The 24,122-nt window shown below is 36.7% G+C and overlaps 7 protein-coding genes across 20 annotated transcripts; 2 read left to right on the forward strand and 5 right to left on the reverse strand.

The window, feature by feature from the left end:
* Nucleotides 1–72: 72 nt before the first annotated feature.
* On the reverse strand, nt 73–1,318 carry LOC145966726 (uncharacterized). Its single transcript, XM_083091043.1, has 2 exons — nt 956–1,318; nt 73–767 (listed from the first exon to the last, which is right to left on the reverse strand). Exons 1-2 carry the CDS (start codon nt 1,008–1,010, stop codon nt 118–120), a joined length of 705 nt encoding a protein of 234 aa, XP_082947169.1. The 5' UTR covers nt 1,011–1,318; the 3' UTR covers nt 73–117.
* Nucleotides 1,319–1,545: 227 nt separating this feature from the next.
* Prosbeta3 (proteasome subunit beta type-3) lies at nt 1,546–2,808 on the reverse strand. Its single transcript, XM_083091045.1, has 3 exons — nt 2,649–2,808; nt 1,824–2,389; nt 1,546–1,717 (listed from the first exon to the last, which is right to left on the reverse strand). Exons 1-3 carry the CDS (start codon nt 2,649–2,651, stop codon nt 1,669–1,671), a joined length of 618 nt encoding a protein of 205 aa, XP_082947171.1. The 5' UTR covers nt 2,652–2,808; the 3' UTR covers nt 1,546–1,668.
* Nucleotides 2,809–2,983: 175 nt separating this feature from the next.
* On the forward strand, nt 2,984–7,339 carry Cul2 (cullin 2). Of its 6 annotated transcripts, none has more exons than XM_083091027.1 (8): nt 2,984–4,039; nt 4,110–4,310; nt 4,396–4,894; nt 5,017–5,196; nt 5,276–5,494; nt 5,594–5,764; nt 5,849–6,790; nt 6,888–7,339. In XM_083091027.1, the coding sequence occupies exons 2-8, from the start codon at nt 4,192–4,194 to the stop codon at nt 7,017–7,019; spliced, it is 2,262 nt and encodes a 753-aa protein (XP_082947153.1). In that variant the 5' UTR covers nt 2,984–4,039; nt 4,110–4,191; the 3' UTR covers nt 7,020–7,339. The 6 variants fall into 6 exon arrangements, with proteins under 6 accessions (XP_082947153.1, XP_082947154.1, XP_082947155.1 ...); XM_083091028.1 differs by having other exon boundaries at nt 2,984–3,965; XM_083091029.1 differs by having other exon boundaries at nt 2,984–3,955.
* Nucleotides 7,340–7,599: 260 nt separating this feature from the next.
* Nucleotides 7,600–9,581, reverse strand: LOC145966725 (uncharacterized). Of its 3 annotated transcripts, XM_083091041.1 has the most exons (4): nt 9,127–9,581; nt 8,827–9,050; nt 8,319–8,521; nt 7,600–8,195 (listed from the first exon to the last, which is right to left on the reverse strand). In XM_083091041.1, exons 2-4 carry the CDS (start codon nt 9,047–9,049, stop codon nt 7,872–7,874), a joined length of 750 nt encoding a protein of 249 aa, XP_082947167.1. In that variant the 5' UTR covers nt 9,050; nt 9,127–9,581; the 3' UTR covers nt 7,600–7,871. The 3 variants fall into 3 exon arrangements, with proteins under 3 accessions (XP_082947167.1, XP_082947168.1, XP_082947166.1); XM_083091042.1 differs by having other exon boundaries at nt 8,352–8,521; nt 8,827–9,581; XM_083091040.1 differs by having other exon boundaries at nt 8,827–9,581.
* A 93-nt stretch (nt 9,582–9,674) lies between these two features.
* On the reverse strand, nt 9,675–11,233 carry Prbp (Prenyl-binding protein). Of its 2 annotated transcripts, none has more exons than XM_083091049.1 (4): nt 10,906–11,233; nt 10,644–10,706; nt 10,301–10,558; nt 9,675–10,211 (listed from the first exon to the last, which is right to left on the reverse strand). In XM_083091049.1, exons 2-4 carry the CDS (start codon nt 10,697–10,699, stop codon nt 10,130–10,132), a joined length of 396 nt encoding a protein of 131 aa, XP_082947175.1. In that variant the 5' UTR covers nt 10,700–10,706; nt 10,906–11,233; the 3' UTR covers nt 9,675–10,129. The 2 variants fall into 2 exon arrangements, with proteins under 2 accessions (XP_082947175.1, XP_082947174.1); XM_083091048.1 differs by having other exon boundaries at nt 10,896–11,230.
* On the forward strand, nt 10,735–22,383 carry LOC145966718 (RING finger protein 207). Of its 5 annotated transcripts, XM_083091026.1 has the most exons (13): nt 10,846–11,167; nt 13,066–13,287; nt 13,612–13,879; nt 14,023–14,221; nt 14,479–14,670; nt 14,849–15,187; nt 15,695–15,843; nt 15,940–16,751; nt 17,166–17,510; nt 17,574–17,859; nt 17,969–18,358; nt 18,747–19,036; nt 19,124–22,383. In XM_083091026.1, exons 6-13 carry the CDS (start codon nt 14,979–14,981, stop codon nt 19,349–19,351), a joined length of 2,709 nt encoding a protein of 902 aa, XP_082947152.1. In that variant the 5' UTR covers nt 10,846–11,167; nt 13,066–13,287; nt 13,612–13,879; nt 14,023–14,221; nt 14,479–14,670; nt 14,849–14,978; the 3' UTR covers nt 19,352–22,383. The 5 variants fall into 5 exon arrangements, with proteins under 5 accessions (XP_082947148.1, XP_082947147.1, XP_082947149.1 ...); XM_083091022.1 differs by having other exon boundaries at nt 10,735–11,167; nt 12,445–13,287; nt 18,747–22,383; XM_083091021.1 differs by having other exon boundaries at nt 10,735–11,167; nt 18,747–22,383.
* Nucleotides 20,853–23,993, reverse strand: Mtpap (mitochondrial poly(A) polymerase). Of its 2 annotated transcripts, XM_083091034.1 has the most exons (7): nt 23,629–23,993; nt 23,246–23,407; nt 22,977–23,137; nt 22,693–22,902; nt 22,407–22,621; nt 22,069–22,289; nt 20,853–21,995 (listed from the first exon to the last, which is right to left on the reverse strand). In XM_083091034.1, the coding sequence occupies exons 1-7, from the start codon at nt 23,768–23,770 to the stop codon at nt 21,463–21,465; spliced, it is 1,644 nt and encodes a 547-aa protein (XP_082947160.1). In that variant the 5' UTR covers nt 23,771–23,993; the 3' UTR covers nt 20,853–21,462. The 2 variants fall into 2 exon arrangements, with proteins under 2 accessions (XP_082947160.1, XP_082947159.1); XM_083091033.1 differs by having other exon boundaries at nt 22,977–23,407.
* Between the last annotated feature and the right edge of the window lie 129 nt (nt 23,994–24,122).

The raw sequence follows: 24,122 nt of genomic DNA on the forward strand, positions 1-24,122 counted from the left end.
ATTATTTGTTTTTTATTTAATTATCCTTCTTCGAATTCTGATTTATGTATACAAATTTCAAACAACACAAAATTAATTAGCATAAAGTTTATTGCGTTATATGAATATTTATATAAATTATACAGTTAAACGAGGTTTGTTACGCTTTGCTTCTAGTTTTGCTTTTTTCTCATCTCTAAATTTTTTAATCATTTCAGCAGGTAAAATCTCACCTCTGAAAGTTCTCGGTATTCTTTCCTTATTCAAAATATCAAGTCTCTCTTTAACATATACCCTAGCATCAAATGTTTGTGCTTGTTTAATTTTATCAATTAATTCTGCTTGAAACAATTTCTCCTTTTTTAGATTTCTCTTATTTCTTATTTTTAACCATATAAAGTGCATCCTTTTACGTAGTTTCTTTCGCTTATGTTTCTTCATTTTCTTATGCCTAATCACGATTAAACGTACAGCTTGTTTTTCAACGATTTTTCCATTTGTGGGTAAATCTATAGACTTTTCTAATATAGGTAAATCATATTGAATAGGTAAACGCTTTATAGGCTCTTGCAATGGAGAAATCTTTGTTACAGGCATTTCAATAATATTTTTTAAATTTCCATTTGTACGTATTCCAAAGTCTATATTAAGTGTTCCTGGTATAAATTTGATACCATCAAACTTAGTATTGTCTAATATGCCATAACTATTGGATGTTAAGCGGGAAATTACATTCACATCACAATTTGATTGTTGTACCGAGTAACATCTTGCAGTAGCAATAGTACCTGAAATATAATTATATATAAGCACTATAAATAACATATATATATAATTTGACTCGTATACAAATCATATATATTTATGCATATGATTTATAGAAATCATATGTATAAATATATATAACAATATAGCAATATTATAGGTTATGATTGATTGTTTACTTATGTGGATTTTAATTGCCAAATCTACGTACTTATTCTGCCCACTGCAATTTTGCGAAATGCAGCGCATAATGTATTAATCGACATCGTCAATAAATTTATTAATGATAATATTTGTTATCACTATTACTATATTAAATATCTTCACAATACACATTTATGATCCATTTTCGTTTAGTTTTACATCTTCAGCATTAGATGGCGACATGTTTTGCAGATGATCTTTAGGGTTGATATTCATGTCTATGGTTCTTACATTTAAAATACAATCTTAAGATATTATAAGTCAATTAACACATTACGGTCCGGGCTGTTTACGCGAAAACTTTTGCGTGTAGCCGGCATATTTTAAGGTAAACCCTATTTATATGTCTCCGGCATTTTACGAGCAGTCAAGAAAAAACATATTTTTATGTCTCCGGACGGTAATGTGTTAATAGAGATGTATTATGAAATTATTAAGATGCTTTCCTTTTATATATCAAGTTAAAATAGCATATAAGGAAAACTACAAAATAAAAATATTATTTCAAAAAAAGTCAAAAAAGAAAGTTTTATGAAAAGATAATATAACATATAACAATGTAAAGATATTTTTTTTTTACAATTAATTCAACAGATATTTAAAAAAAAGATAGAAGGGATTTAATTAAAAAATCTTTTAAGCTTAGTTTCCATTTCTTAGACTTAATTACAATAGTAATTGTAAAATGTTTGCCACGCATACTGATGTAAGAGATTGTAATTAATCCATTCGTGTTTTGATAGTCCTCTTTGTGACCTTATCTTTCTCTCTAAAACAAAAACGTAAATATTTAATTTGTGTAAGAGATGCATTAGTATAAATATTATCAAAAATAGTGTTGTAAATTTATTCTATATAAATATTATCATATTTACATAATATAAACAACAGCACCCCATCCAGATATCGCATCTCGATCAAAGGCATTGACTAAAGCTTGGCTGATAGTCTCAAATAGTTCATTGGGCTCTAAATCCGGTTCATAAAGCGATTCACACATTCCATACAACTGTTCTGTACATGTTCCACCCACTACAAAATCTTCTGCCATGTTTCTGGATCCTATTAAATCCATATTGCAAATGAATGGTTCAAATGTAACAGGATCTAACCCAGCAATTATAGGTTCTACAAAGTATGGTCCAAATCTCTTTTCGTACAAGAGATTCGAGACCATCGCGGTAAACGTTTTAGGATGAATCTTTCTATTCTCCTTCAACTCGTAAAGATTCAAGCGAAAGCGTAGCCTCTCCATGACAGTTTGGGTGTCAGTGGCAAGCCCGGGCAGACTGATGAACAGATGTGGTTCCATCTCAAAAATCTTTTGGAAATCGCACATTATCGTTTGCGCTTGTATACCGAATCTGCGATCAGCCGCTATGGCAACGCAATTCTTGCCCTTCATGGCTATCACGGCACCGCCATTGTACGCAAGAATACTCTACAAGAAAAGATAATATAAATAATTGAAGTTAACGTATAAAATACAACGAAAAAGTATATAATACATTATAATTCCTTTCGGTATTTTCTCATATTTATCGCGAAATATGCAATGTCATCAGTACAATTTTTTGACAGTAATATAACCTCTAATAAATTATTCGTGAAGCTTTCCGAGTATAAAATAATACTCAAAAGACAAATCCTTCTTCAGGATAATTAAACACAAAATATATTTTTAATAGATAAATGCTCACCATTTTCCCCGATATGAATATAACAATTTTATGATATAAATATTACAACAATCTTCAATGCAAACTTGTCAATTAGATCAGACAGTCATTGGACGCATCGAAATGCGAGTCACGACCATGAACTACGTAAAAATGTAGTTCTTCCTCTCTCTGCTAACATGATTGAGGCTCCAATCCACCATACGTGACAGGTCATGCGTTCGAAAATCCATTCTTCAGAATAAAATAATTTTCGATTGGCCAATATCTGACCTGTACCGAGTTGCTATTGGATGATTATTGGTGTTAACAATATGACGCATTTGCCTTCCTTTATATTCGTTACATCGCCTTTGCGCTACATGTGTTTTTGACAGGACTCGAAAGCATATATAACGTCAAATATCATACATATTCTAATTCTAGTGAAAGTCGTGCATTAAGTTCTTATAAAAAAGGGAGAATGTTATTGAGAATCTCGCGAGCGGAGTCACAAGGAGTGCCACTTCGCGCGTTCGAGTGGAAATTATAGGAGAGAAATAAACGAGGAATCTCGCGTCCCTCGAGGGGACAAGGATTTGGCGCGCGCGAACCGTGACGGCTGGCAAGAACGAAGAGCGACCCGTTTTCGGCTCCTCTGTCCCCCGATCCCCCCGGTCCCCCGTCCCCACGTCGTCAAAAATGCGTCCGAGTCACGGATGTCATGCATTTCGCCGCAGCAGGGAATGATTCGCGCCCCCGCCCCAAAAATAAACGGCCCGTTAATACAGTTCGTCATACCTGCGGAGTACGATCGCGCGATCGAGGATTGCGGACGAGGATTAGAACCGGAGCCTGGAGCACGAGCCCCTCCGATTCTGCGATTTCTTGGTTAGTGATCCGCACGCAACACGCGCGCGGGCCAGCCCGAGCCAGTCAGCTGTGCAGCTGTGTCAGCTCGATGGCGGATGCACGCGCTTAGCCCGTCGCGATTCCGTCGTTGGAATATCTCGGGAATATCGCTCTTTGCTCGCAATCAATATTTCGCAACAAAACTATGCGCCATTAGAGTGCACGACTTTAAACGGACGAGTGTTTGTGCCCGAGTGTGTTTATATTTGCGCGTTATTAAGGCTCAACCTTAGAGTCGGGACTCTCTCGCGGGAGTGTTTGCTCGCTATATAAATTGACAGGCAGGGGAGAGAATTAGAGCGGCCATGAGATGTGAATGTGTGCAGTGTATATATTTTACTTTTATGTTATTTTTAAATCGATGATGTGCAAACATTCGAACAAAGCCTCGTAAAACTCGGTCTTTATGCGCTCACTCTGAAGATTATTCTTGGAATGTAACTTTTGGTGCATAGCTTTTGTTAAATTCTGGAGAATCTTAAGATAATTCTCAAATAAATCTTCTTTTTAAATGCTTAAATGTGTGTGCATTTCATACACACATTCGGATTGCGAGAGAATTATGAGTCTTACAATATTGTTGTTTTGCAGGTTTATAGCATCAGTGAGTTTAGCTTGCGGAATTAGTAAGCTATTGACTTTAAGATCAAGTAATCAGTGATTTGTGGAAAGAATGTCACTAAAACCTAAAAGAGTGGACTTTAATCAGACTTGGCACGAACTACAAGAGACTGTTAAAGGAGTAATAACATTAGCCAATATCCCACGTGCTATATGGAATGATAGATTTAGGTATTTAAAAATAAAATCCGAGATTTATATTTAATTGTTGAAAAAATATATTAAATGTATAACATATTGTTGTATACGATTGCAGTGATGTTTATTCCTTGTGCGTCGCGTATCCTGAACCGCTGGCAGATCGTTTATACGATGAGACAAAGAGGTTTCTGGTTAACCATGTAGATCATTTATTGGTACAAGTTGATTCATACAATGACAATTCGGATTTGCTAACGGCGTATCATCGAGCCTGGACAGAGTATTCACAGGGCATTTATTACTTACATAGCTTGTACTTATACCTCAATCAACAGCACATTAAGAAACAAAAGCTTTCGGAGGCGGAACTCATCTATGGCGCGAGTTCTAACAGGGACGAAGAGTGCCAAGAGCAGATGGAGATTGGTGAGCTAGGTTTGGACATTTGGAAGAAAAAAATGATAATACCGCTTAGAGAAAAACTCGTCTCACTTCTACTTGTATGTATCGACGCCGATAGAGATTCGAAATTGCTTGCCCCAATCGATGTTATTTGTGGTGTTATACAGAGCTTCGTTCGGGTGGAAGAATACAAGATGAAGGGACAATTAAATGTAATATATTACTATTTTAATTAAGCTTTTATTGTTTAAAGTTTTTCTATGAGATAACAAATTCTTTTTCTTTCTCATCTTCAGAGGAAGAATTATTAAATTAAATTTTATCTTTTGACCAGTTATATCAAGAAGCCTTTGAGGAGCCTTTCTTGAAAGCTAGTAAAGAATTTTACATGGCAGAGGCATTGTCGTTACTGCAACAGTTGGACGTTACGCGTTATATGGAGAAAGTAACATGGAGACTCAATCAAGAGGAAGCACGTGCGCATAAGTTTCTTCACAAGAGTTCTGTACCAAAAGTACGATCTTATTTTTTGCTCGAACTTTCAAAATCGATGAGTTTGAGGCAGTAGATGATACAGCAGTAATGTTTTATAGGTAAGAGCATGTTGTGAGGAGAAAATGGTAGATGCGCAAGCCGATTGGCTCCATGCGGAAGCAGAAATCATGATAAAAAATGAAAGTAAACGAGATCTGGCTCTTCTTTATCCTCTGCTGAGGCCTTTGCCAGGAGGTTTAGATCCACTTGTACAAAAACTCACTCAACACATCACGCAACAAGGATTACAGGCAATTGGACCTTTACAAGGAGAAAATGTAAATATATAATAACTACTTAAAATATATCGAAAAGTTCGAATTAATATATGGATTTGTGTCTAACCATATAAGGAAAATATAATTTTCGAATTTCAGGTATACACGCAATTTGTGGAGAGCATGTTGAATGTACATTCTAAATATTCGGAACTGATTAGAGATGTGTTCAAAGGAGACCAGAGTTTTGTAGGTGCTCTTGATAAAGCTTGTTCTGCCATCGTGAACTACAGGCCCGCTCCAAAGCAGCCAGTCCGAGCACCAGAATTGGTAAATTTTATAGACGATATTTTCATCTTAGATAGTAAGATTTCTATTAATAAATTATATAATGATATATGTTCGTTTTTTAAGCTGGCAAAATATTGCGATTCTCTGCTGAAAAAATCACCCAAGGCAGCGTCCGAGAGTGAAATCGAGGACAAGCTGAGACGGTCCATAACTGTGTTCAAGTATGTCGACGATAAGGATGTATTTCAAAAATTCTACTCGCGTATGTTAGCAAAGCGATTGATACATCAGCAGTCGCAATCAATGGACGCCGAGGAGATGATGATCGACGATCTAAAGCGAGCATGTGGTTACGAATTCACGAACAAACTTCATCGCATGTTTACGGACATGTCTGTCTCTGCAGATCTCAATGCAAAATTTACGGCTACCTTACGGGAAGGCGACGGAGAAAATCAACTCGGTACTGGCTTCGGAGTTAAAGTATTGCAAGCCGGTGCTTGGCCGCTCGCTTTACCACCGTCGCCTGGACCATTTCATGTTCCACAACAGTTGGAAAAGTCCATACAGGCTTTCGAAACGTTCTATCACATGCAATTTAGCGGTCGAAAGCTCACGTGGTTACATCATTTAAGCCAGGGCGAGCTCAAGTTCAATTATCTAAGAAAATCGTATCTGGTCACCGTGCAGACATATCAAATGGCGTTACTGCTGCTTTTCGAGCATTGCGACGCAATACCGTGCAGAGAAGCAGCGGCATCGTTACGTCTGTCACACGACCAACTGATCAAGCACGCCGCCAGTCTTGTAGATTGCAAGATCCTCAACAAATCGACAGAGGAATCCAGCGAGCTGGAGGAGGATACTATTCTTACGCTCAATTTCGATTACTCCAACAAGAGAACCAAATTCCGCGTGACTGGTGTGTTGCAACGAGATGCACCGCAGGACGCGGAAGCCACGCATCGCAGTGTGGACGAGGACAGAAAAATGTTCTTGCAAGCAGCCATAGTTCGTATCATGAAGAGCCGTAAACTGTTGAGACACAATCAGCTCATACAAGAGGTGAGTTTAGCGATTTCGAAATGATTCAATTTTGAACCGTACTTTTCAGTTGTCTGGCAAAACGATATTTAATTTAAATATAACTATGTTATTTTAGGTGCTGAGTCAGTCGAAAGTCACCTTTGCACCTTCCATTGGAATGATTAAGAAATGCATTGAAACTCTGATAGATAAACAATATATCGAACGTACTGCAAACAGCGCGGATGAATACTCGTATATCGCGTAACCTCTTAACGTTTGTCACTAATTTATTTCACACGAAATGCATCTCAAATGTTTTGCTGAGGGCTATTAAGTTTCTGATTGGCAAAGCCAATTATTGAATTAGGTTCAACAAGCAGGAGAGATCATTCTTTGAGATAATTTCAAAGACTAAAACGCTTTGTCAGTGACAATTCAAAGAGGGAATGGCTTTTGATGGTATTTGAAAAAATTGGAAGGAGCATCGTAGACAGCTTATTCGCAATTAGGATCGATTAATGAATATCTTAATTAATTTACTGACTTGTAATATATGCACACAATAAAGATGACGTTACTATTTTATATTGGAGTAACACATCTCGATGAAAGAATAATTTTGTATATAATAGAAATTTTATTACTTTCTTTATAGAATTTATATTTTAGAATTTGCTTGAAATAGAACAATTTAATATATTGCATCACAAATCAATCATCAGTATATTGTATATTTAATGAAGATTTCGCGCGTAGTCATTTTTAAATTAATATCATATACATTTTTAATATTTAAATATTTATTTGTTACAATTAATATTAAAATATTGATTTGTTTCTTCAAAATACATTTCAGTCAAGATTTGAGATAATCCATAGTAATAATTTATAAATTTTCATGCAATTTTGCATTCATGCATAGCAAATATTTTCTTTGCTTAACATTATTATAAGTTTGTTATTCTTTCTATTTATGTCTAATATATCACATAACTCCCTCTCTTTTCAGAAAATGTAATTCTCTCTCTTCTCGAAAACGTAGAGTATTATCCATATTGCGAGTAATATATGTGTGTGTCATGTATATATTATATATATTTATATAATCTTAATATTATTAAGAACGTGGAGGTTTTAGTTGTAATAATTCTGGATCGAGCAGTGGATTATTATCAGCCTCTGCATCTGGTGGTTTATTCATAATAAGAGATGACGCGCTGTCTGTGTTGTTATAAGGAGAGAAACCTGCCCATTCCATACCAAGGTATATAGGAGGCGGACTGCATGGTGATTCCAATAACAGATGATCTGATTGTTGCTGCGATTGATGTTGCTGTATATCTTGACAATCGGACGATGGTAAATGTGACGTCATGTGAGTCGCGATTTTACACTGCTTCTCCTGCTTGCGCCATTTTGCTCTCCTATTTTGGAACCATACCTATTTGTATATTCACAGAAAAAGTATATATATTACAATACAGACACACATATATAAATACCTGGATAGTCCAGAAATCTGAATTCACATATTATACAAGAAAGATACATGTATAGAAATTACTTGTACTCTAGCTTCTGTCAATTGAATACGAACTGCGAGCTCCTCACGAAAAAATACGTCCGGATAATGTGTCTTCTGAAAAGCACGTTCCAACTCCTCTAGTTGGAAATTGGAAAATGTGGTGCGGTATCTACGCTGTTTTCTCTTGCCGATGACGCAGGATGGTCTTTCTTCGCTTTCAGAACTAGTCGAGAAATCAAACGCTACAAGAAGATACAATTCATTTCAACTTGATTCGACAAGGTTGCCTCGATATACTATAATATTATTACAAAACGAGGACATTTGTAATAGAATTTGCGAACATCAATGATGTATTAGTAATATGTTAAACTGATTACCGCTAATTTTATTTAAGAAAAAAGTGAGCTGTATGGATGATCTACTTAATGCACTTAGCAATAACTTGATTGAGCAACACTACCCCAACTTCGAGGGGCGGGCGACAGTTAATTAAATCAGGTCCGGGGGTTGACGCAGCACACACGACAACGTCGTATACACTTACTGAATTTCGTAGGGAAGCAAACCGAGGTGGATTGCGCGCTGCCGATCAGACTGGCCAAGGCACTCGACTGCAGGTCGTCACCCTGGTTGATATCGTCCGGGACACTCGCTGCCGATGCTACGATTGCACCAGCTGATACTAAAGGATCGCGCGGTGCACCCGCGGTGACCAAGAACAGCCTACCACTTTCATTTACGTTCTCGTTTTCCTCATTCAGATCCATTCTGTGAGAATTAATTTCTTGTTGAGAAAAAAATCGACAAGTTGGAGTATATTAATTGAATCAATCACGCGTATTACGACACAAGTTGATCGCTTGATGAGAAGTTTCTTCAGATTCGAGCTAGCTGCAGCAACTCCGACGTTTCCTCGTCCTTCGTTCTTTTCTTTCTTTCTCTTGTGTTTTCTTTCCTTATACCTGTATATGACGTATAGGCAAAGTAGGGGATAGAATGTACTAAACTCATGAACTCCCTCAAGGGATGTGGTGAAGCCTAAAAAATGTGTTGTTTGTGCACCACTAATCAATAGTACAACCATTATAGCACGGCCGTGTGATGAAAGAAGTGTATTTTCCAATGCACTTTTTGACAAATCAACTTTCACATTTATAATTACACTTAAATATTACAGATTTAGAATTTACATTTTCGCAGCAGCAGATGAAGACTATTTCTTAAAATGAAAATATAACAGCTTCTCACATATGCTAAGGTGTATAGTCGCTGTAAACTTTGTTAATTTACATTAACTTTTTCAAAATAGATTCATATTATTATTAAACTGATATATAGATATTACATAGTTTAGCACTCTGACAGATTATAGAAATAAAATGCACACAAAGCTTTAAACTTTTAGATCTTTATTGCTTGGTGTATTACAATATGTACAAAACTTAATATATATTTATTTATATACTTGATAAATAATAAAACATGTGCTTTAACGGTGCATAATCTTTCCCTTTTGCAAGAATGAAAAACAAAATTTAGATATATTAGGCCTTATTTGAACAAAAATACCGTTATTTACAAAACTCTAATACTCTAAACTATTAATAATTTTATAAGAAGTTGTGTGTTTGAATTCTTTAAAAATATAAATACTATAAAATTATGAGATATTGTCAAAATCATTTTGCTAATACATACATAAAAAAATATAAGATATAAGAGATCAGAGAGATGAAAACTGATCTGCATTTGTAAGAACTTGTTTGCATGTCCTTTTATGTAAAATCTGTTCACACTGATTGGTCCCGTTGTTATATATGATATTAGAGGACCATTCGGAAATTGCCTTAGACATAGAAGAGACGAACTCGACTGGTAGATACTAAGAGATCATCATCGAAGAACTTTGTTTCTATTACAACATTGCCACTATTCACAAAAGAAATATTTAATTATAATTTATATATAATTAATCAACGAATCTCCAAACAATATATTAACAATGTATCTCCACTTACTTTAGTATATTCGCTGGCATCATTTGACTCTCCGGTGCAGCTTGAATCAAGCTCTGCCAAGTATTAGTACTGTTAGGAATAACAAATCCAAATTCAAAGAACCATTCCTCTAAGCAACGACCCTTGAATAATACTTTTTGCTCCAAACGAAACCTTTCCATAGGCTCTGCAGAACTAAAGTTAATTTCTCTTGATACTGCACGACATCGCAGAATCTTCTTTGGTACACGTGCTTCATGTTCTACTTCAGGTACAGATCTATAAAAATAATTTAACATTCAATCTATCATCATACATTATTTATTAAAATGTTTATACAAGTTAACATCAAAGGATTACTTACAAGTCTTCGTTACCCTGCCATAAAATTTTCCCATTGTCGGCATCGCGCAGATTCATCCAATTACTGATAAATAAAATGGAATTAAGGAGATACATATTTTTCTCTATTTTAAATTCTATTATATTTATTATGTTTTAGATAAATATATAAATTATAATTGCTTGAAGGCTGATTCTAACCTAGATTTATCAAATTCTTTGTACTCTATTTTTTCGTTTTAAAAACAAAATAAAATTTATATTCAAAGCATACACTTGAAAACCTTTGAGGATATCCTCTCCTCGGGACGGCATATCTAGGCACGACAAGAATTGGCAGAATTAGAAAAACAGAATTAGAAACACTCGCACGTCGTGAACGCAAATTATTGATCCGCCATATCTTTGAATCACTGAATTGTAAACACTAGCGAACTTCCGTTGATGGAGGCTCAATTAATGCAAGCTACGTTCGTGTGCATTTTGATCCTCGCTGATCAGTTTCGGTCACTACCGAGATATTGTTAAAGACGATTAGTCAAACAGGTAAATTTCCCAAATGATAAATTTTTAACACGATATAATGGGCTCGATGAGCCCAGAGATAATTGAAGAACAATGATATTATCAATCATTTTGATCACAACAAAAAATAACAAACATGAATGTTGTACTCAAAATGTTTCATATCAAAATACTATTTTATAATTGATAATAAATATAATCGAAAAGTTCTATAATAAAAACTATAAAATTATAAAAAATAATAAAATAATTACAAGAATTATATAATATTGTAAAATAAAATATGGGTTTAATTAAAAAAAGGTTAGGGTTTAAATAACAAAATATTTTATGAATTATTTGTATTTATGTATTATCATATGTTAGATATATTATACATATTTATATCATGTAAAATAAATAATGTATCACTATATATAATGTAAAAAAGTAATGATAAAAACGAATTAATGCGAAAACAAATTTTTGTATAGAAATTTTTATATATTTATGTAATTTTTGAACATTATATTTTTTATTTATAGAGAATTTTTTTTTTTAGAAATGGAAAACTTTTAAAGCAATTAATTTTTCAAGAATTTATTACGTTGGAAGCTTTTTCCAAATCTGAAATTTTTAGTAACGATTGATTCTCATAATTTTCATATTCAATAATATAGTCAAGAAATTGACTAATTTCTTAAATTATGTTCGGAGATTGAAAATTATCAAAAGCTGAAGGATTAGAAAATCTTACAGAAGATATAAAATGAAGATATAATATGAAGATATTAGAGATATAAGTAAATAATAATAAATGGAGATTTTAACTAATTCTATTTTAGCGAGAAGTGAAATTTTTTTAAAAGATTTGATGTGCAAAATAAAATTTTTAAATTATATTTTAACATTGCTAAGAAGTTTGTAATTTTTTTTTCTTTTTGATAATAACACGTAATTTCAATGGATTTATAAAATATTTTATATTTTTAATGTACTCTCTAAAAGTGAATCAGTGTATTATCACTGTAATCAGTGCTGTACTTATAACTGCTTGTAATCAGTGAGTATTTACTGTTTTTCAGTGATAATACACTGATTCAGTCTAGTGAATATACTACTTTCACTAGCGTGAATCAGTGTATTATCACTGAAAAACAGTAAATACTCACTGATTACAAGCAGTTATAAGTACAGCACTGATTAGAGTGATAATACACTGATTCACTTTTAGAGAGTATATACATATATATAAACATATATATATATATATATATATATATATATATATTTTGTATATAATATACGCAATGTAAAAGACAGAGAATAAGCCGCGAATGCATCAATGGTGAGCAATGGTGGTTAAACCGCGACAATGGAAGTGCTTGCTATGAATTGACCGTAAAGCGATGAATAGGAAACTTTGCGACGCAGAAATTACAAAGCCCTTGGTCTGGAATTCTTACGAGAATGCAGAAGGAATTATATCCAATCGGAGGCCGCAATATCCACTTTTAATATACAATTTCGCGATGAAAGGAGAAAACGCGAAGATCTAAAACTCTCTTACTATCTTATAAATTATCTTCCATTATATCGCAAATATTTCTTCTTTATTAACTGCGATTCGAGTGAAAATATATTGCGATTGTTAATTCGATCGCATTTAATTAGTTCAAAAATTTTTTTTCAACAATATGAAGAAAAATAACGGGATGATGGGTTGAGTAATGGATAGATTGCAATTATATCTTTATTCTTGATAATCAAAAAAGTTCAGAATTCAAGCGTGGAGAAAACTCGAATCGAGATACATAAGTGAAAGGATAATTGGTAACTGGATAATTGAGATTTAACTAGGAAACGAGAGCGGTTGCGGTCAGATGCGACACGATGTGAAAAGAAAGTTTGATTGCAATCTCTCTCAATCTATTCTACAGGGATGCGTTTGTGGAGCGACAATCAAATTTATGCATCAACGGATCACAAAGTTAGAATATATTGTCCAGCTCTCTCGAACTGGACAGAATACGGAAAGGTCACGTAAAATCGACTCTCAGATCCGTTTGAGGAGATTACATGTATTGTAGGTGCAATGGAACGAGCTGGAAAAAACTGCTGCATAATTGTGTTGGAGATGAGGAGGCTAACACTCAAGTATGGTAATAATCAAAATAAATTAGCAATTGATTAGAGCGAAGGAGAGAGAGAAAGAGAGTTTTCACAGTAATTCTGAAATTATTCAAATAGAGAGAGACAGAGAATAGGAAAGATAGTCTTGTGATTATTCCGATTTAAATTAAATTTTAGCGATTATGTGGATTATTATTTTGATATATAGATAAAATATATAAATAATAAGATAAATAAATATATAGAGAAATATGTAAATAATAAGATAAATAAATATATGGATAAATATACATAATAATAAAAATGTCGCTTCTACCATCTAATTTATTTTCTAATTTATTTTTGCATTTCAGTATCTTATTTCCGTTAAGGAGAGCGCTTTTCATGGATAAAATAAAAAGTAAGATAACATAAAAATAGAACGATGATAGAGAAAGAAACGTTTCTTTGTGCCTGTATGTGATGTATATGGAATACAAGTATCGTGTGTCAAAAGGCGCAAGCCCTCGTCTCAAATACGCGATATATTCTCCGCAGATCTACTAGTTTATTTCGAAGAAGTCCTTTGAAAGGAGGAAGGATGAATCACCTGACTGTGAAGAAAATATACATTATATAAATGTATATTCTCTACATTATATACATTATATTCTCTTCACATGTATGTTACATTGAGGAGAATATAACATACGTTATAGAAAAACAACTAAATCATCAAACATCTAAAGATGGAAAGAATTAAGCGATTTATGCGTTTTTTTTAGATACTGTTCTCCTTCCTGGCCATTTGCTTGCACCTTCTTGCACCAATATCGCCATCATGTATACATCTGTATGTCTACGTACATAAATATGTACACATACGCGAACGAGGGTAGTGCAGACTGCGGAACGGGGTGGAAATGAGAAACGAAAGGGCGAGCAAACCGGGGGTCGACTCTTTGCACGAATTTCTCTATACATGTACATATATATATATATATATATATATATATATATATATATATATATATATAGCCCATACAGCACACAAGAAGGCCAAAAAACATCTTAAGACATCTCTTAAAGATGATAAGATGTCTTTAAATCGTTTTTTCGACATCTGAAGGACGATAAGACGTCTTTAAGTTGTTTTCTTAGACATCTTTTAGAGATATGTGTTGTCTGGATACATGTATCGCATCATATATATATAACACACGCACCTCTTATATATATAGGGGCGGAAAAAGGGTGGTAGGCGCTTCGCGATGGTGACGTCAGTGCTCAGTAATCGTCAGTTGCGCAGAGACGCAGAGGCTGGTTGCCGCGAGCGCGCGCTACGTCAGAATGACGGGTCGAGCGAGCAGCAACCGATAAACCACCCTCTCTGGTCGGGGCTCTCTGCGGGCGGGCCAACGCTCCGTCTAGGGGTAAACATCATATTCTAGACGTGTTTTCATCACTCTAAACTCCTGTCTCCTGTGTCCTGTTGTCCGCGATAATCGCGGATCATCCCGTCATCGCGTGGACCGCCGTTTGTCCATGTTGCTTCGTGGTAAGTTACGTGCGCGCAGCATCCCAATAAACTGCATCTGTTCTCTGTTGCAGAGAGGTACAGGGACAGGCGAGCATGGGACAGGGAGCGGTGTCGTGAAGGAGGGCGGAGGAAGGCGCGTGTCGCGGTCCGCGCGCGCTTGCGATTAAAGGTGCTCAGGGTGGCCGAGTGACACCGACGACGATGGCGAGCTCGGGCTCGGCGGTCGGTGACGGGGTCGGCGACGACGGCACGACGGGCGTGCCGGGCGGCGGGCCCAGGAACCCTCTCACCTGCGGTATCTGCCACGACTACTACAAGGAGCCCTGTCTACTCTCTTGCTTCCACACCTTCTGCGCACGTTGCATACATGGCCCGCACATCGATGGAACGATCAAGTGTCCCATCTGCGGGTAGATAACGATGCGATGTCCAGTGATTAAGATTCGCGCGCGCGCGCACGCACACACATACACATATGTCGTTATCTTTCTCGTTTAGGTTGAAATTAAATTTCAATTCATTATAAAATTAAATATTTATTCTTAAATATTTATTTTATATATTTATATTATTATATCTGTAATATTATAAATACAGTGAAAACTCAACAAAAGCTTAAAATGTTTTATGGACACACAATACACTTTTATTATTTACAATTATTCGTTAATTTGTAACAATAAGATATATTCATGTTTGCTTCAAATAATTCTCACGTTGTGTGATAAGTTTAATATCGTCCATTGTTTACGATTTCTTCATTAAAATCCGCTTTCCGATGAATAAATATTCTTATGTTATAATTATATTCATAAATAATTGATGTTAATAATGTAATAATGTTAATAATGTTAGTAATGTAATAATTGATAATAATATCGCACGCAATTTTCTAATATTCTATGATATATACATAGGCAACAGACGCAGTTAAAGGATGGAGCACAGTTACCACCGCCCGATCAGCTGATACATCAATTGGTGGAATTAGCAAACTCTGAAAATCCACCATGTGCCAATTGCGATAAACGCGACAAGTCCACGATGTTCTTTTGCACAACGTGCGGTACGTTTTACGGAGATATATTTTTTTCGTTAACATGTATCGATTAGATATCTCATTAGATACGTAAAGAAAAAAAGGAATTTCACCTGTTTACAGGACAAGCGCTTTGCACCCACTGCAGAGAGCACACCCATCGCGCCAAGATGTTTTCCACCCACGAGGTAGTGCACATGAGCAAATGCACTAAGGATACTCAACGTCGTTGTCCGAGCCATGGGGAGCAGTATATAATGTACAGCCAGACCGCCAAATGCATGCTATGCGCCACGTGTTTCCGCGACACGCCCGCGGACGCGCGGGTGCATTGCGTGGACATAGAAAGTGCCTGGCAACAGGCCTCGAAGAAGATGGAACGCGCGGTGAATTCCATCTGCGAGCTTCAGGCCGGCATCAGGGACGGCGTGCTGGCGCTCAAGTCTCAGCTGGACGAGCTTCGCCACAGCCTTGAGTCTGAGAAGCGTGCCCTAAGCGCGTTCTGTCAGGGCATGCAGGAGGTCATCAACAAGACGCACGCATACGTACTCACGGAATTGCAACGTCAGTTCGAGACCAAGGAGCGTATGGTGCGCGCTCAGCTATTGTCACTGGGTAGCGCGTTACCCGTCTTGCAGATGCACCTGATGCTGTGCACCGCGTTCACTAGCGGCGCGACCAAGTATCAGTTCCTCGAATTGTCGCACCCCATGCTGGAGCGGCTGAGCCGCGTCGCGCAGCTCGGTCATCCGTCGCGACCGCCCCTGCTCGCTGCCCACATCAGGACGAATTACCGCGCCGATTTCGCCCGCGCCCTGCAGCCCTATATAGGGCAAGCGCAAGTTACGAAAGCCGCCGCCGCTGTCGAATCCCTGTACGATCAAACACCAGCCGGTCATACGTTGAGCCAGTCAGCGGAATCGCAAATGCTTCAGGTGCGGATGAAACGAGATGAATGTTATTGATGATGATAATGATTCTCATTGTGATCGTCTTTACTTTTGTATTACGAGTTTCCTTTTCGCTGCTATTCTCTCGCGCACATTTTCTCCCGTGTAAGTATTTTTTTTATTCAGGACTTTAGTCGATATATACGATGTGTGGCTTGTACTGATTGTGTATATGATGATAATTGTAGTAGTCAGAGAAAAAAAGAATAGAGGAGTACTCCTTATAGCGTGTCGATTGGTATATCTTCAGCGGAGTCGAGTTCACGGGATCTTTAGATTATTAGATAGCTCGTCACATAGTCAACGATGAACGTTAATACAGAATGCGAATGTAAGATCGTTGTAATGTGTTGTACATCATTCACGTTTTCACATGTCAGGAATACATTTTCCTAACAGAACAGCAAGACTGCTCAGAGACTACCGTCGAAGAGCGGAATTGACGGCGGCCCGTTTTCCAATCATTGTCGGACCTTCGATACCCAGTTGAAGGAACTGAGTCAACAACTAATGGCAGTAAAAGAACGGTTGGGTGAGCTGCAGCGGGACGTTTCTGTCTTGAAGAGAGCAAATACTCCGCCGTTGGGTACACGTTATGATCACGTGGCGAGGGATTGTCGCCTGTTAGAACAACAGTTGGAGCATCATCAGATAGAACTGGAGCGACTCAGAAATGTCTTTGACGCGCTTTGGGAGGAGCAAGTGTGTAGGATTCACATAGAAAAGGAAATATTTCATTCGCAGGTGCGTTTTTCTCGTCAAGTTCTTGTTGCATTTTCTTTCTATCTTTGTAATTTCTATTTGTAGATGAACGATATATTATCGTTGAGAAGCGAAGTGAAGAAATTGCAAGCGCTCGCTCAGCACCTGGAGCCCTTTGTAAAATCGTTTTCCACGGGCATCGGCGCCGGAGAAGTGAGTCTGGCCGCAGCGGACGCCGCCGACAATCAGCATCTGCAGGCTCTGCTGGATCATCTGGCGCGTCTACAGATGCAGGAACCGCCGCCACATCCGCAAGCTCAAGCACCGACCAAGGAACATCGTCATTCTCGTAGCACTGCCACGAGTGCCGACAACGCACTATATATGAAGGGTGAGAGAAAGTATATCTTTCAATGTAGATCGATAAAATGACAAAGTCGCCAAGTCAGATTTGTTGCAAAATTTGCATTAATTAGTCTTAGCAAAATCTTTGGTCACAGAAACAAAGGAAATCCCGACGCGATGTCGCACACCGTCCGGCGGTGTGGGCGCCGTATTGGACTCGAGCGGCAACATAGTCGTGTATGGAACAGCCAAGTCAACCGATCCGAAGAGGGGTGTGCTCAGCCAATTGATAGAAAAGGCCAGAACGCAAAAGGAAGATCGTAAGAAATCACCTGGCAGGGAGGATGGTCGCGATCGCAGTCAGAGTCGGCGCTCGCGTAAATCGCCCGACAGCGCGAAGCCGAAGACGCCGCCTGGACATTCGTCTGGTAGTAAGATGCGATCGTTGTATCGCTCCTTAAAAGGCGGCACTGGCGATACATCCGCCGAGGGGCTCGATCAGGCAGAGAGGTGTACCGATTCGCAGCAAGCGCAGTCTCATATCGGTAAGGCTGAGAGAATCGCATCGAATCGTCTTGCGCAAACAAATACTGATACATTATGACACACAGGTCTTCCTTTGTAGTCCACTGGGAAAGGGGAGGGGGGCATGGGCGGGGGCGAAATATCGGTTTAGACTTAGAGGCGATAAACGTCCGACAACCAAATACATAAAGTCGCTCACCGTTCGCAGCACACAATATATATGTAAATATACATTAAAAAATAAAAGATGTACATAACATCTATCGCGCATTTTTTACAGAAGTTATTTATATAAGTGTCTTTTTATATAAGGTTTCATTTGTCGTTGAATTTTCATTGAATCATGCAATTGCCTTGACTGAATAAGAGAGTCGAGATAGTCCTCTAAGAAAAGACACGTGCTTCCAGCAGGAGATGAAGGCGAGTATCAACGAATCTCGGAGGCCTCGAGTATGGGTGAGGCCAAGAAGCGCGTGCAGGCGCAGGTGCATGCAGTGCCGGCGGACGAACAGATACCAGCAATTCCTGTTAGCGGCAAAGCTTCTAAGATCTACCCAGCTAGCGATTCCGAGGAGTTGTTTTACGCCGAAGGTGCGAAGGCGGCCAGCGATGCGAGAAGACGGCGACGCGCTAGCTGCGACAGCCTGAGCACGACTGGTTCCGGCAACAGCAGGCGATCGAGCATCGCCGATGGGACGGTAGGTCAATCCATCGCACAGGACCCCCGGAAAACCCTGGTCGTTTTGATCGGACCGACGTCACGGACGTCGTCGTCTCTCGTACAGAAGCAGCGTTCCTGGGAGACCTTTCCGCGGCCCAAGAGCAAGCGCGGCGGTGGCGAGGGGGCAGGAGTGGGGGCGTCGTCCCTAGGCCAGCTGAAGAAAGCGGACAGCTTCGAGGGTCACGAGGAAGCGGTGCGCACTTTGGTAGCGGCCGTGCAGGAGACGCGGTCCCAGCTGCGACATCACCATCTGCATCATCACCGTCATCATCGTAAGAGCAAGACGAATTAATAAGGCACTTTCCGTCATTTTCGATCCTTTTGCAGCTCCTCCTCTTTCCGCGCAACAGAGTAATATGAAGAGTTATTTGTCAGAGGGTATCTCGAATAGATATCCGCGCGAGCCTAGATAAAGAAAAAATTATCGAAAGACTAAACACGCCGTGCCCCCACGTGGCTTAAATATATACTTGTTATTTATTAGCAATGGAGCGCGTATTGTTACGAGAGCCGACAATTGTCGGTTTTTCGAAGATTTTGGACATTCTACTGATATTATATAATAATAATAATAATAATCATATAAAAATATATGAAAACACAATAATGAAAAAAGTTTATTGCGCGATATATGAATATCTGTCATAAAAAAAAAATAGTCGTTGAGAAGCACCTTCGAGACAAGTGCACTTTCGTCTTTATATTACTTTTCGAGAGACTGTCAAATTTCTTTCAGATCCCGACCAAATGATGTATTTGTATTATCCCGAGTTTTCGAGATTTATATTATGTGTGTGTCTCGTATGTCAGAGTTGTACCGTGTGCGACGGCATACAGCTCTCGCGGACACTTTTTATAGCGATTTTAATTGCACTTGATGGTGAAAAAGCGCCGAAGGTCAGTATCGCTGCCTATCTTGTAAATCCGACGTTAACGGAAAAAAAAGAAGAGTACGATCGTGCGTTATATATGCTACTCGTATTGTTGATTTGCGACTTGCCTGGGACGGTTGATAACATGTAGAGCCTTGATTAGGGATAGCGTGGAAGAAAAAAAAATGTTTTCAGATTAAGAAACGCGCGTATATAATGTACAATAATTGCAGAAGAACGGTTGACATTGCAATTTAAATTGTATCTAAACAGATAATATTTATCTCGTTTTTATCTTGACGCATATCATTTCGATTTCATTATACGAAAAAAAATCTTATCTATATTTTTGTTTTTCCGTTAAAATTCCATGAATCTCTATTGAATCATTTTATACGAGATTTTGAAAAATTTTTTTAACGTCAACGAGTCGGATGCATAGTCCAGAAAAGTACGTCGCGCAATTCGATCGATCGAATAATCGGTAATACTTATAGTTAGTATAAACAACACTGCCAATCTCGTTACGAATTTAATCGACGATATTTGTTCGCGAAGGATAGCCTAATTCGAGCGCGTTTACTCGTAATCGCCAATCGCATTATAAATTCAGATCGCCCTTCGATGGATGTCTCATCGCGCTTCACGATCATACGTTATCGATTGTCACGTAACGATAATATTCACGATTACCTAAAGCGAGAAATATACGCAAAATACGTATAATCGGTGTTACGAGGAATCGGCTCTTCCTTGTGAAAGTCAATACGATCGTTAATCGTTGTTTCGAATTTAATCGAGAGCGAAAATTTATAATCTTCAGCGAAGATTATAATGAACGTTCTTATTATAGCGAATGTACACTGTAAGCATGTATGAGAAATGTCGATTTGCTGGTATAGTAAAATATATACAAGTTAATAAATATATCCTTGATTTATATACCGCATCCGTGTACTGCATATGAAAGGTATGCATAGTTTTCTTTTTAATTTTACAAGTACGGTTGTATATCATGCGTGAAATGAAAGAGATATGCAGTTCAATATATATGTCAAATTTTATCAATTGTTGCATATAGAACTAAAAACTTTGATGGATAAAACACAAAAAAATATTTTAGTCAATATTTGAAAATATCCAAAATATAATAGGAATATAACAGTTTCCTAATAAATTAATCCGGTAATTGATCGGAATATGTTGATACATGCTCGTTTACGATTTATGTATATAATTAATGTCAATATTTTATGTACATTTTTCTCCTATTTTCACAATGCACATATTATGGTACAGTACATACAGTACATCAGTACATACTGATTGCAACAAGTTTTCTCCATATCTTCTCTTTAGTTTTTTTTCTTCTTGCATAAAATGTTTCTGACTTTTTAACACCATCACTAGATAATATCCCACATCATTGATATAAAAAAATTGTTGCAAGCATCTCGTGCAAGAATTATATGATATTTCTGCAGAGATGAAATATATATATGTATATATAACACTGCTATTTGTCTAAGCACTATACTGTTTCTTTCTTCTTCTTCTTTTTCTTTGGCTGATTAATATCAACTTCGTTAACTTCAGAAATTTCATGGATCTCTTCCAAACTATTCGTGGTATTCTGTTCTTTCTTGTTGTTTAACTTTATCATATCCATTATATCAATGTTTTTCATGTTCAATAAAGCCGTAAGTCCCCAATTGCTATTTCTAGAGTTGTCAGTAGCCTCTAATATGTATATCGCATCGTGCGCCTTTTCTGTTATACGATTTAATTCATAAATATTTACATTCTTGCACACGTTCAACGTCGTTTCCAAGGGATTAGTGATATGAAGCGCTGAACGCGACGGTTTCCGAATCGGCACTCCTTCGCGAATGCATATCCCCTTTGTATGAAAGTCGAACGTTGAAATATAGTCGAAGAAACCATGCAGCAGCAACTCGAGATTATCTTGATTCGATTTATACTTGTATTCGGGCGGCAATTTTTCAAGATTCCGCAGAAAGGTGCAATCAATGCCATTCTCTGTACAACGAATGTCATCGGATGCTATAAAAAAAAACAAACAGAAAAAAAATAGTTTGTCAACTGCATATACAGATATTCTGATTGTCTTACTTACTAGCATACGACTTCAATACTCTTAAGGATGGCAGTATGTTTTTCTGTTGTAAGTAGAAGAGCACCAATAATGAAAGGGAGAAATTTGTTATCCATGGCCCTGGTACATCAGATGTTATCTCCTGACTCTTTGCCCATTTCCGTATTGCTGTAACAAGTGGTCTCACTCGCCAATCTATTTCTCCATATAAGTATAACAATTCGCACATGTATACAGCAGCCCTGAAAGAGAGACCACTTATTAATAATATGTCAATTTTTTGTAGAAATATATGAAAATATCCTTAACTCTATACATATATCTGTATAGTATAAATTTTTAAATATAGTTTAACTTACATGTTTGTTGTACTTAAGTCACATTCAATATTTGTATATTCATAAAGGAATTTAATTATAGGTACTCTAGCTTCTAGGATCTTCCGTACATTACAAACTCCAGGGATGAAATGACGCATAGTACTTGCAAGTATTTCCATAAATTCTTTTGTTTCATGCTTTTCGTTAAGTTTCATAGGTTTTGTATGAAATACTAGTCTACTCGCGGAATTGTTCTATATAAACGTTAAATCTTATTAATATTAAAATCATGAGAATTTAAATGAATTAAATATTATATATTTACTTCCTCAATGTTATCGGGAAGAAGAACTAAATCAAGATCACATCTTTTCCTCCCAAATCCATTCAAAGAAGAACCAAATGGTAAAACTTTTGTATTTTGAAATAATCTAGAAAAATATTGCTCTAAATGATAAGCAGTGTGAAATCTCAGTCTTGTTTCTAAATCGTTTAGTTTTAATGCCTCATATAGATCTATTATTTGCCCTGATATCTACAAATTAAAAATATCAGTTTTAAATAATGCTAACATATAATGTAACATAAATATAATATTAAAAATGTTACCGATTTTGCATTTTGTAAGAAATTTGCAATCTCTTTTTCAGTAGGGCATATGCAACCATTTTCTGTCGATAAGATTATCTTTTTCTCACTATTTATCTTGTGACGTACAAACTGTCCTTTGCGGAACCAAAATACTGATGATTTTACAGGAGCGATAAAGTCTCCATCCATAAAGGAAGCAGATGAGATAATTTTATTTATTGATACTATATCTTTAAATTCAACCAAAATATAATTATGTTGCTTGGTTTTTTGGTAATGGTGCATACTTAAAACATCTCCAAATTGAGCACAATAACTCTGGAGATCATCTTGTGAATTCAACGAGTATACCTGTACCAATATACTTCGACGTGCCTGATCTCTTCTCTTGGTAATTGTATTTTCAAACGTATTGTTAACATTTAACGAATCTATTCTCTTTTCTAAGCCTGCAAAAACCCAGACAGATTATGTCATTATGTGAATAGATGTAAATAGTTACAATATGAAAGAAAAAAAATTATTATTGACATCGAAAGATCAAATCGTGTATTCGAAAAATAATTATAATAAAATTAACATAAATTTCTACTAAAAGAAAAGATTACAGTCTGAATTATTTGAGAGTTTATAGGTTATATGCTAAAGTTGTGTCATATATTTGACTTACTTTGTTTGAAGTTTCCTTGTATGAAACTTGATAGTGAAGCGTGTTCTCGCGTTTTTAATCTCACCGTACTCGTCGCGAATTTGTAATAACAGTGATTTAATAAAAAGACAGAATTTAAATTAACACGATTGAAGAGCGCCATTTTTAAATAAGCGCCTATGCTCTCTACATGTGGCACGTGTATTCAAGGTAACCACACTATTTGACACTATTATTTGATAGTGTCTCTTTTGAAAAGCACACTTCTTTCGATTTGTCGATTTTGCCTGATTATTTTAGAGAATCTTAAATAAGAATCTGATCATGATAGTCTGATTATTTTTTTTATTTTGTGCCGATTAGTTTACTTCTCTTTCACCAGTGTGAATGAGTTTTACCGACATTTAAAATTTGCGCCAGTGTAAATACTTGCGGTAAATGTATCAAACCGACTAATCAAAATACAAGGAACAAATATTCCTTATATTTTCGTGAAGCGCGCGATATTTGAATCG

The sequence above is a fragment of the Camponotus vicinus genome, unplaced genomic scaffold (assembly GCF_025532165.1).
Source record: "Camponotus vicinus isolate PSW18456_S1 unplaced genomic scaffold, iyCamVici1.0 SCAF_2, whole genome shotgun sequence".
Taxonomy (NCBI): Eukaryota; Metazoa; Arthropoda; class Insecta; order Hymenoptera; family Formicidae; genus Camponotus; species Camponotus vicinus.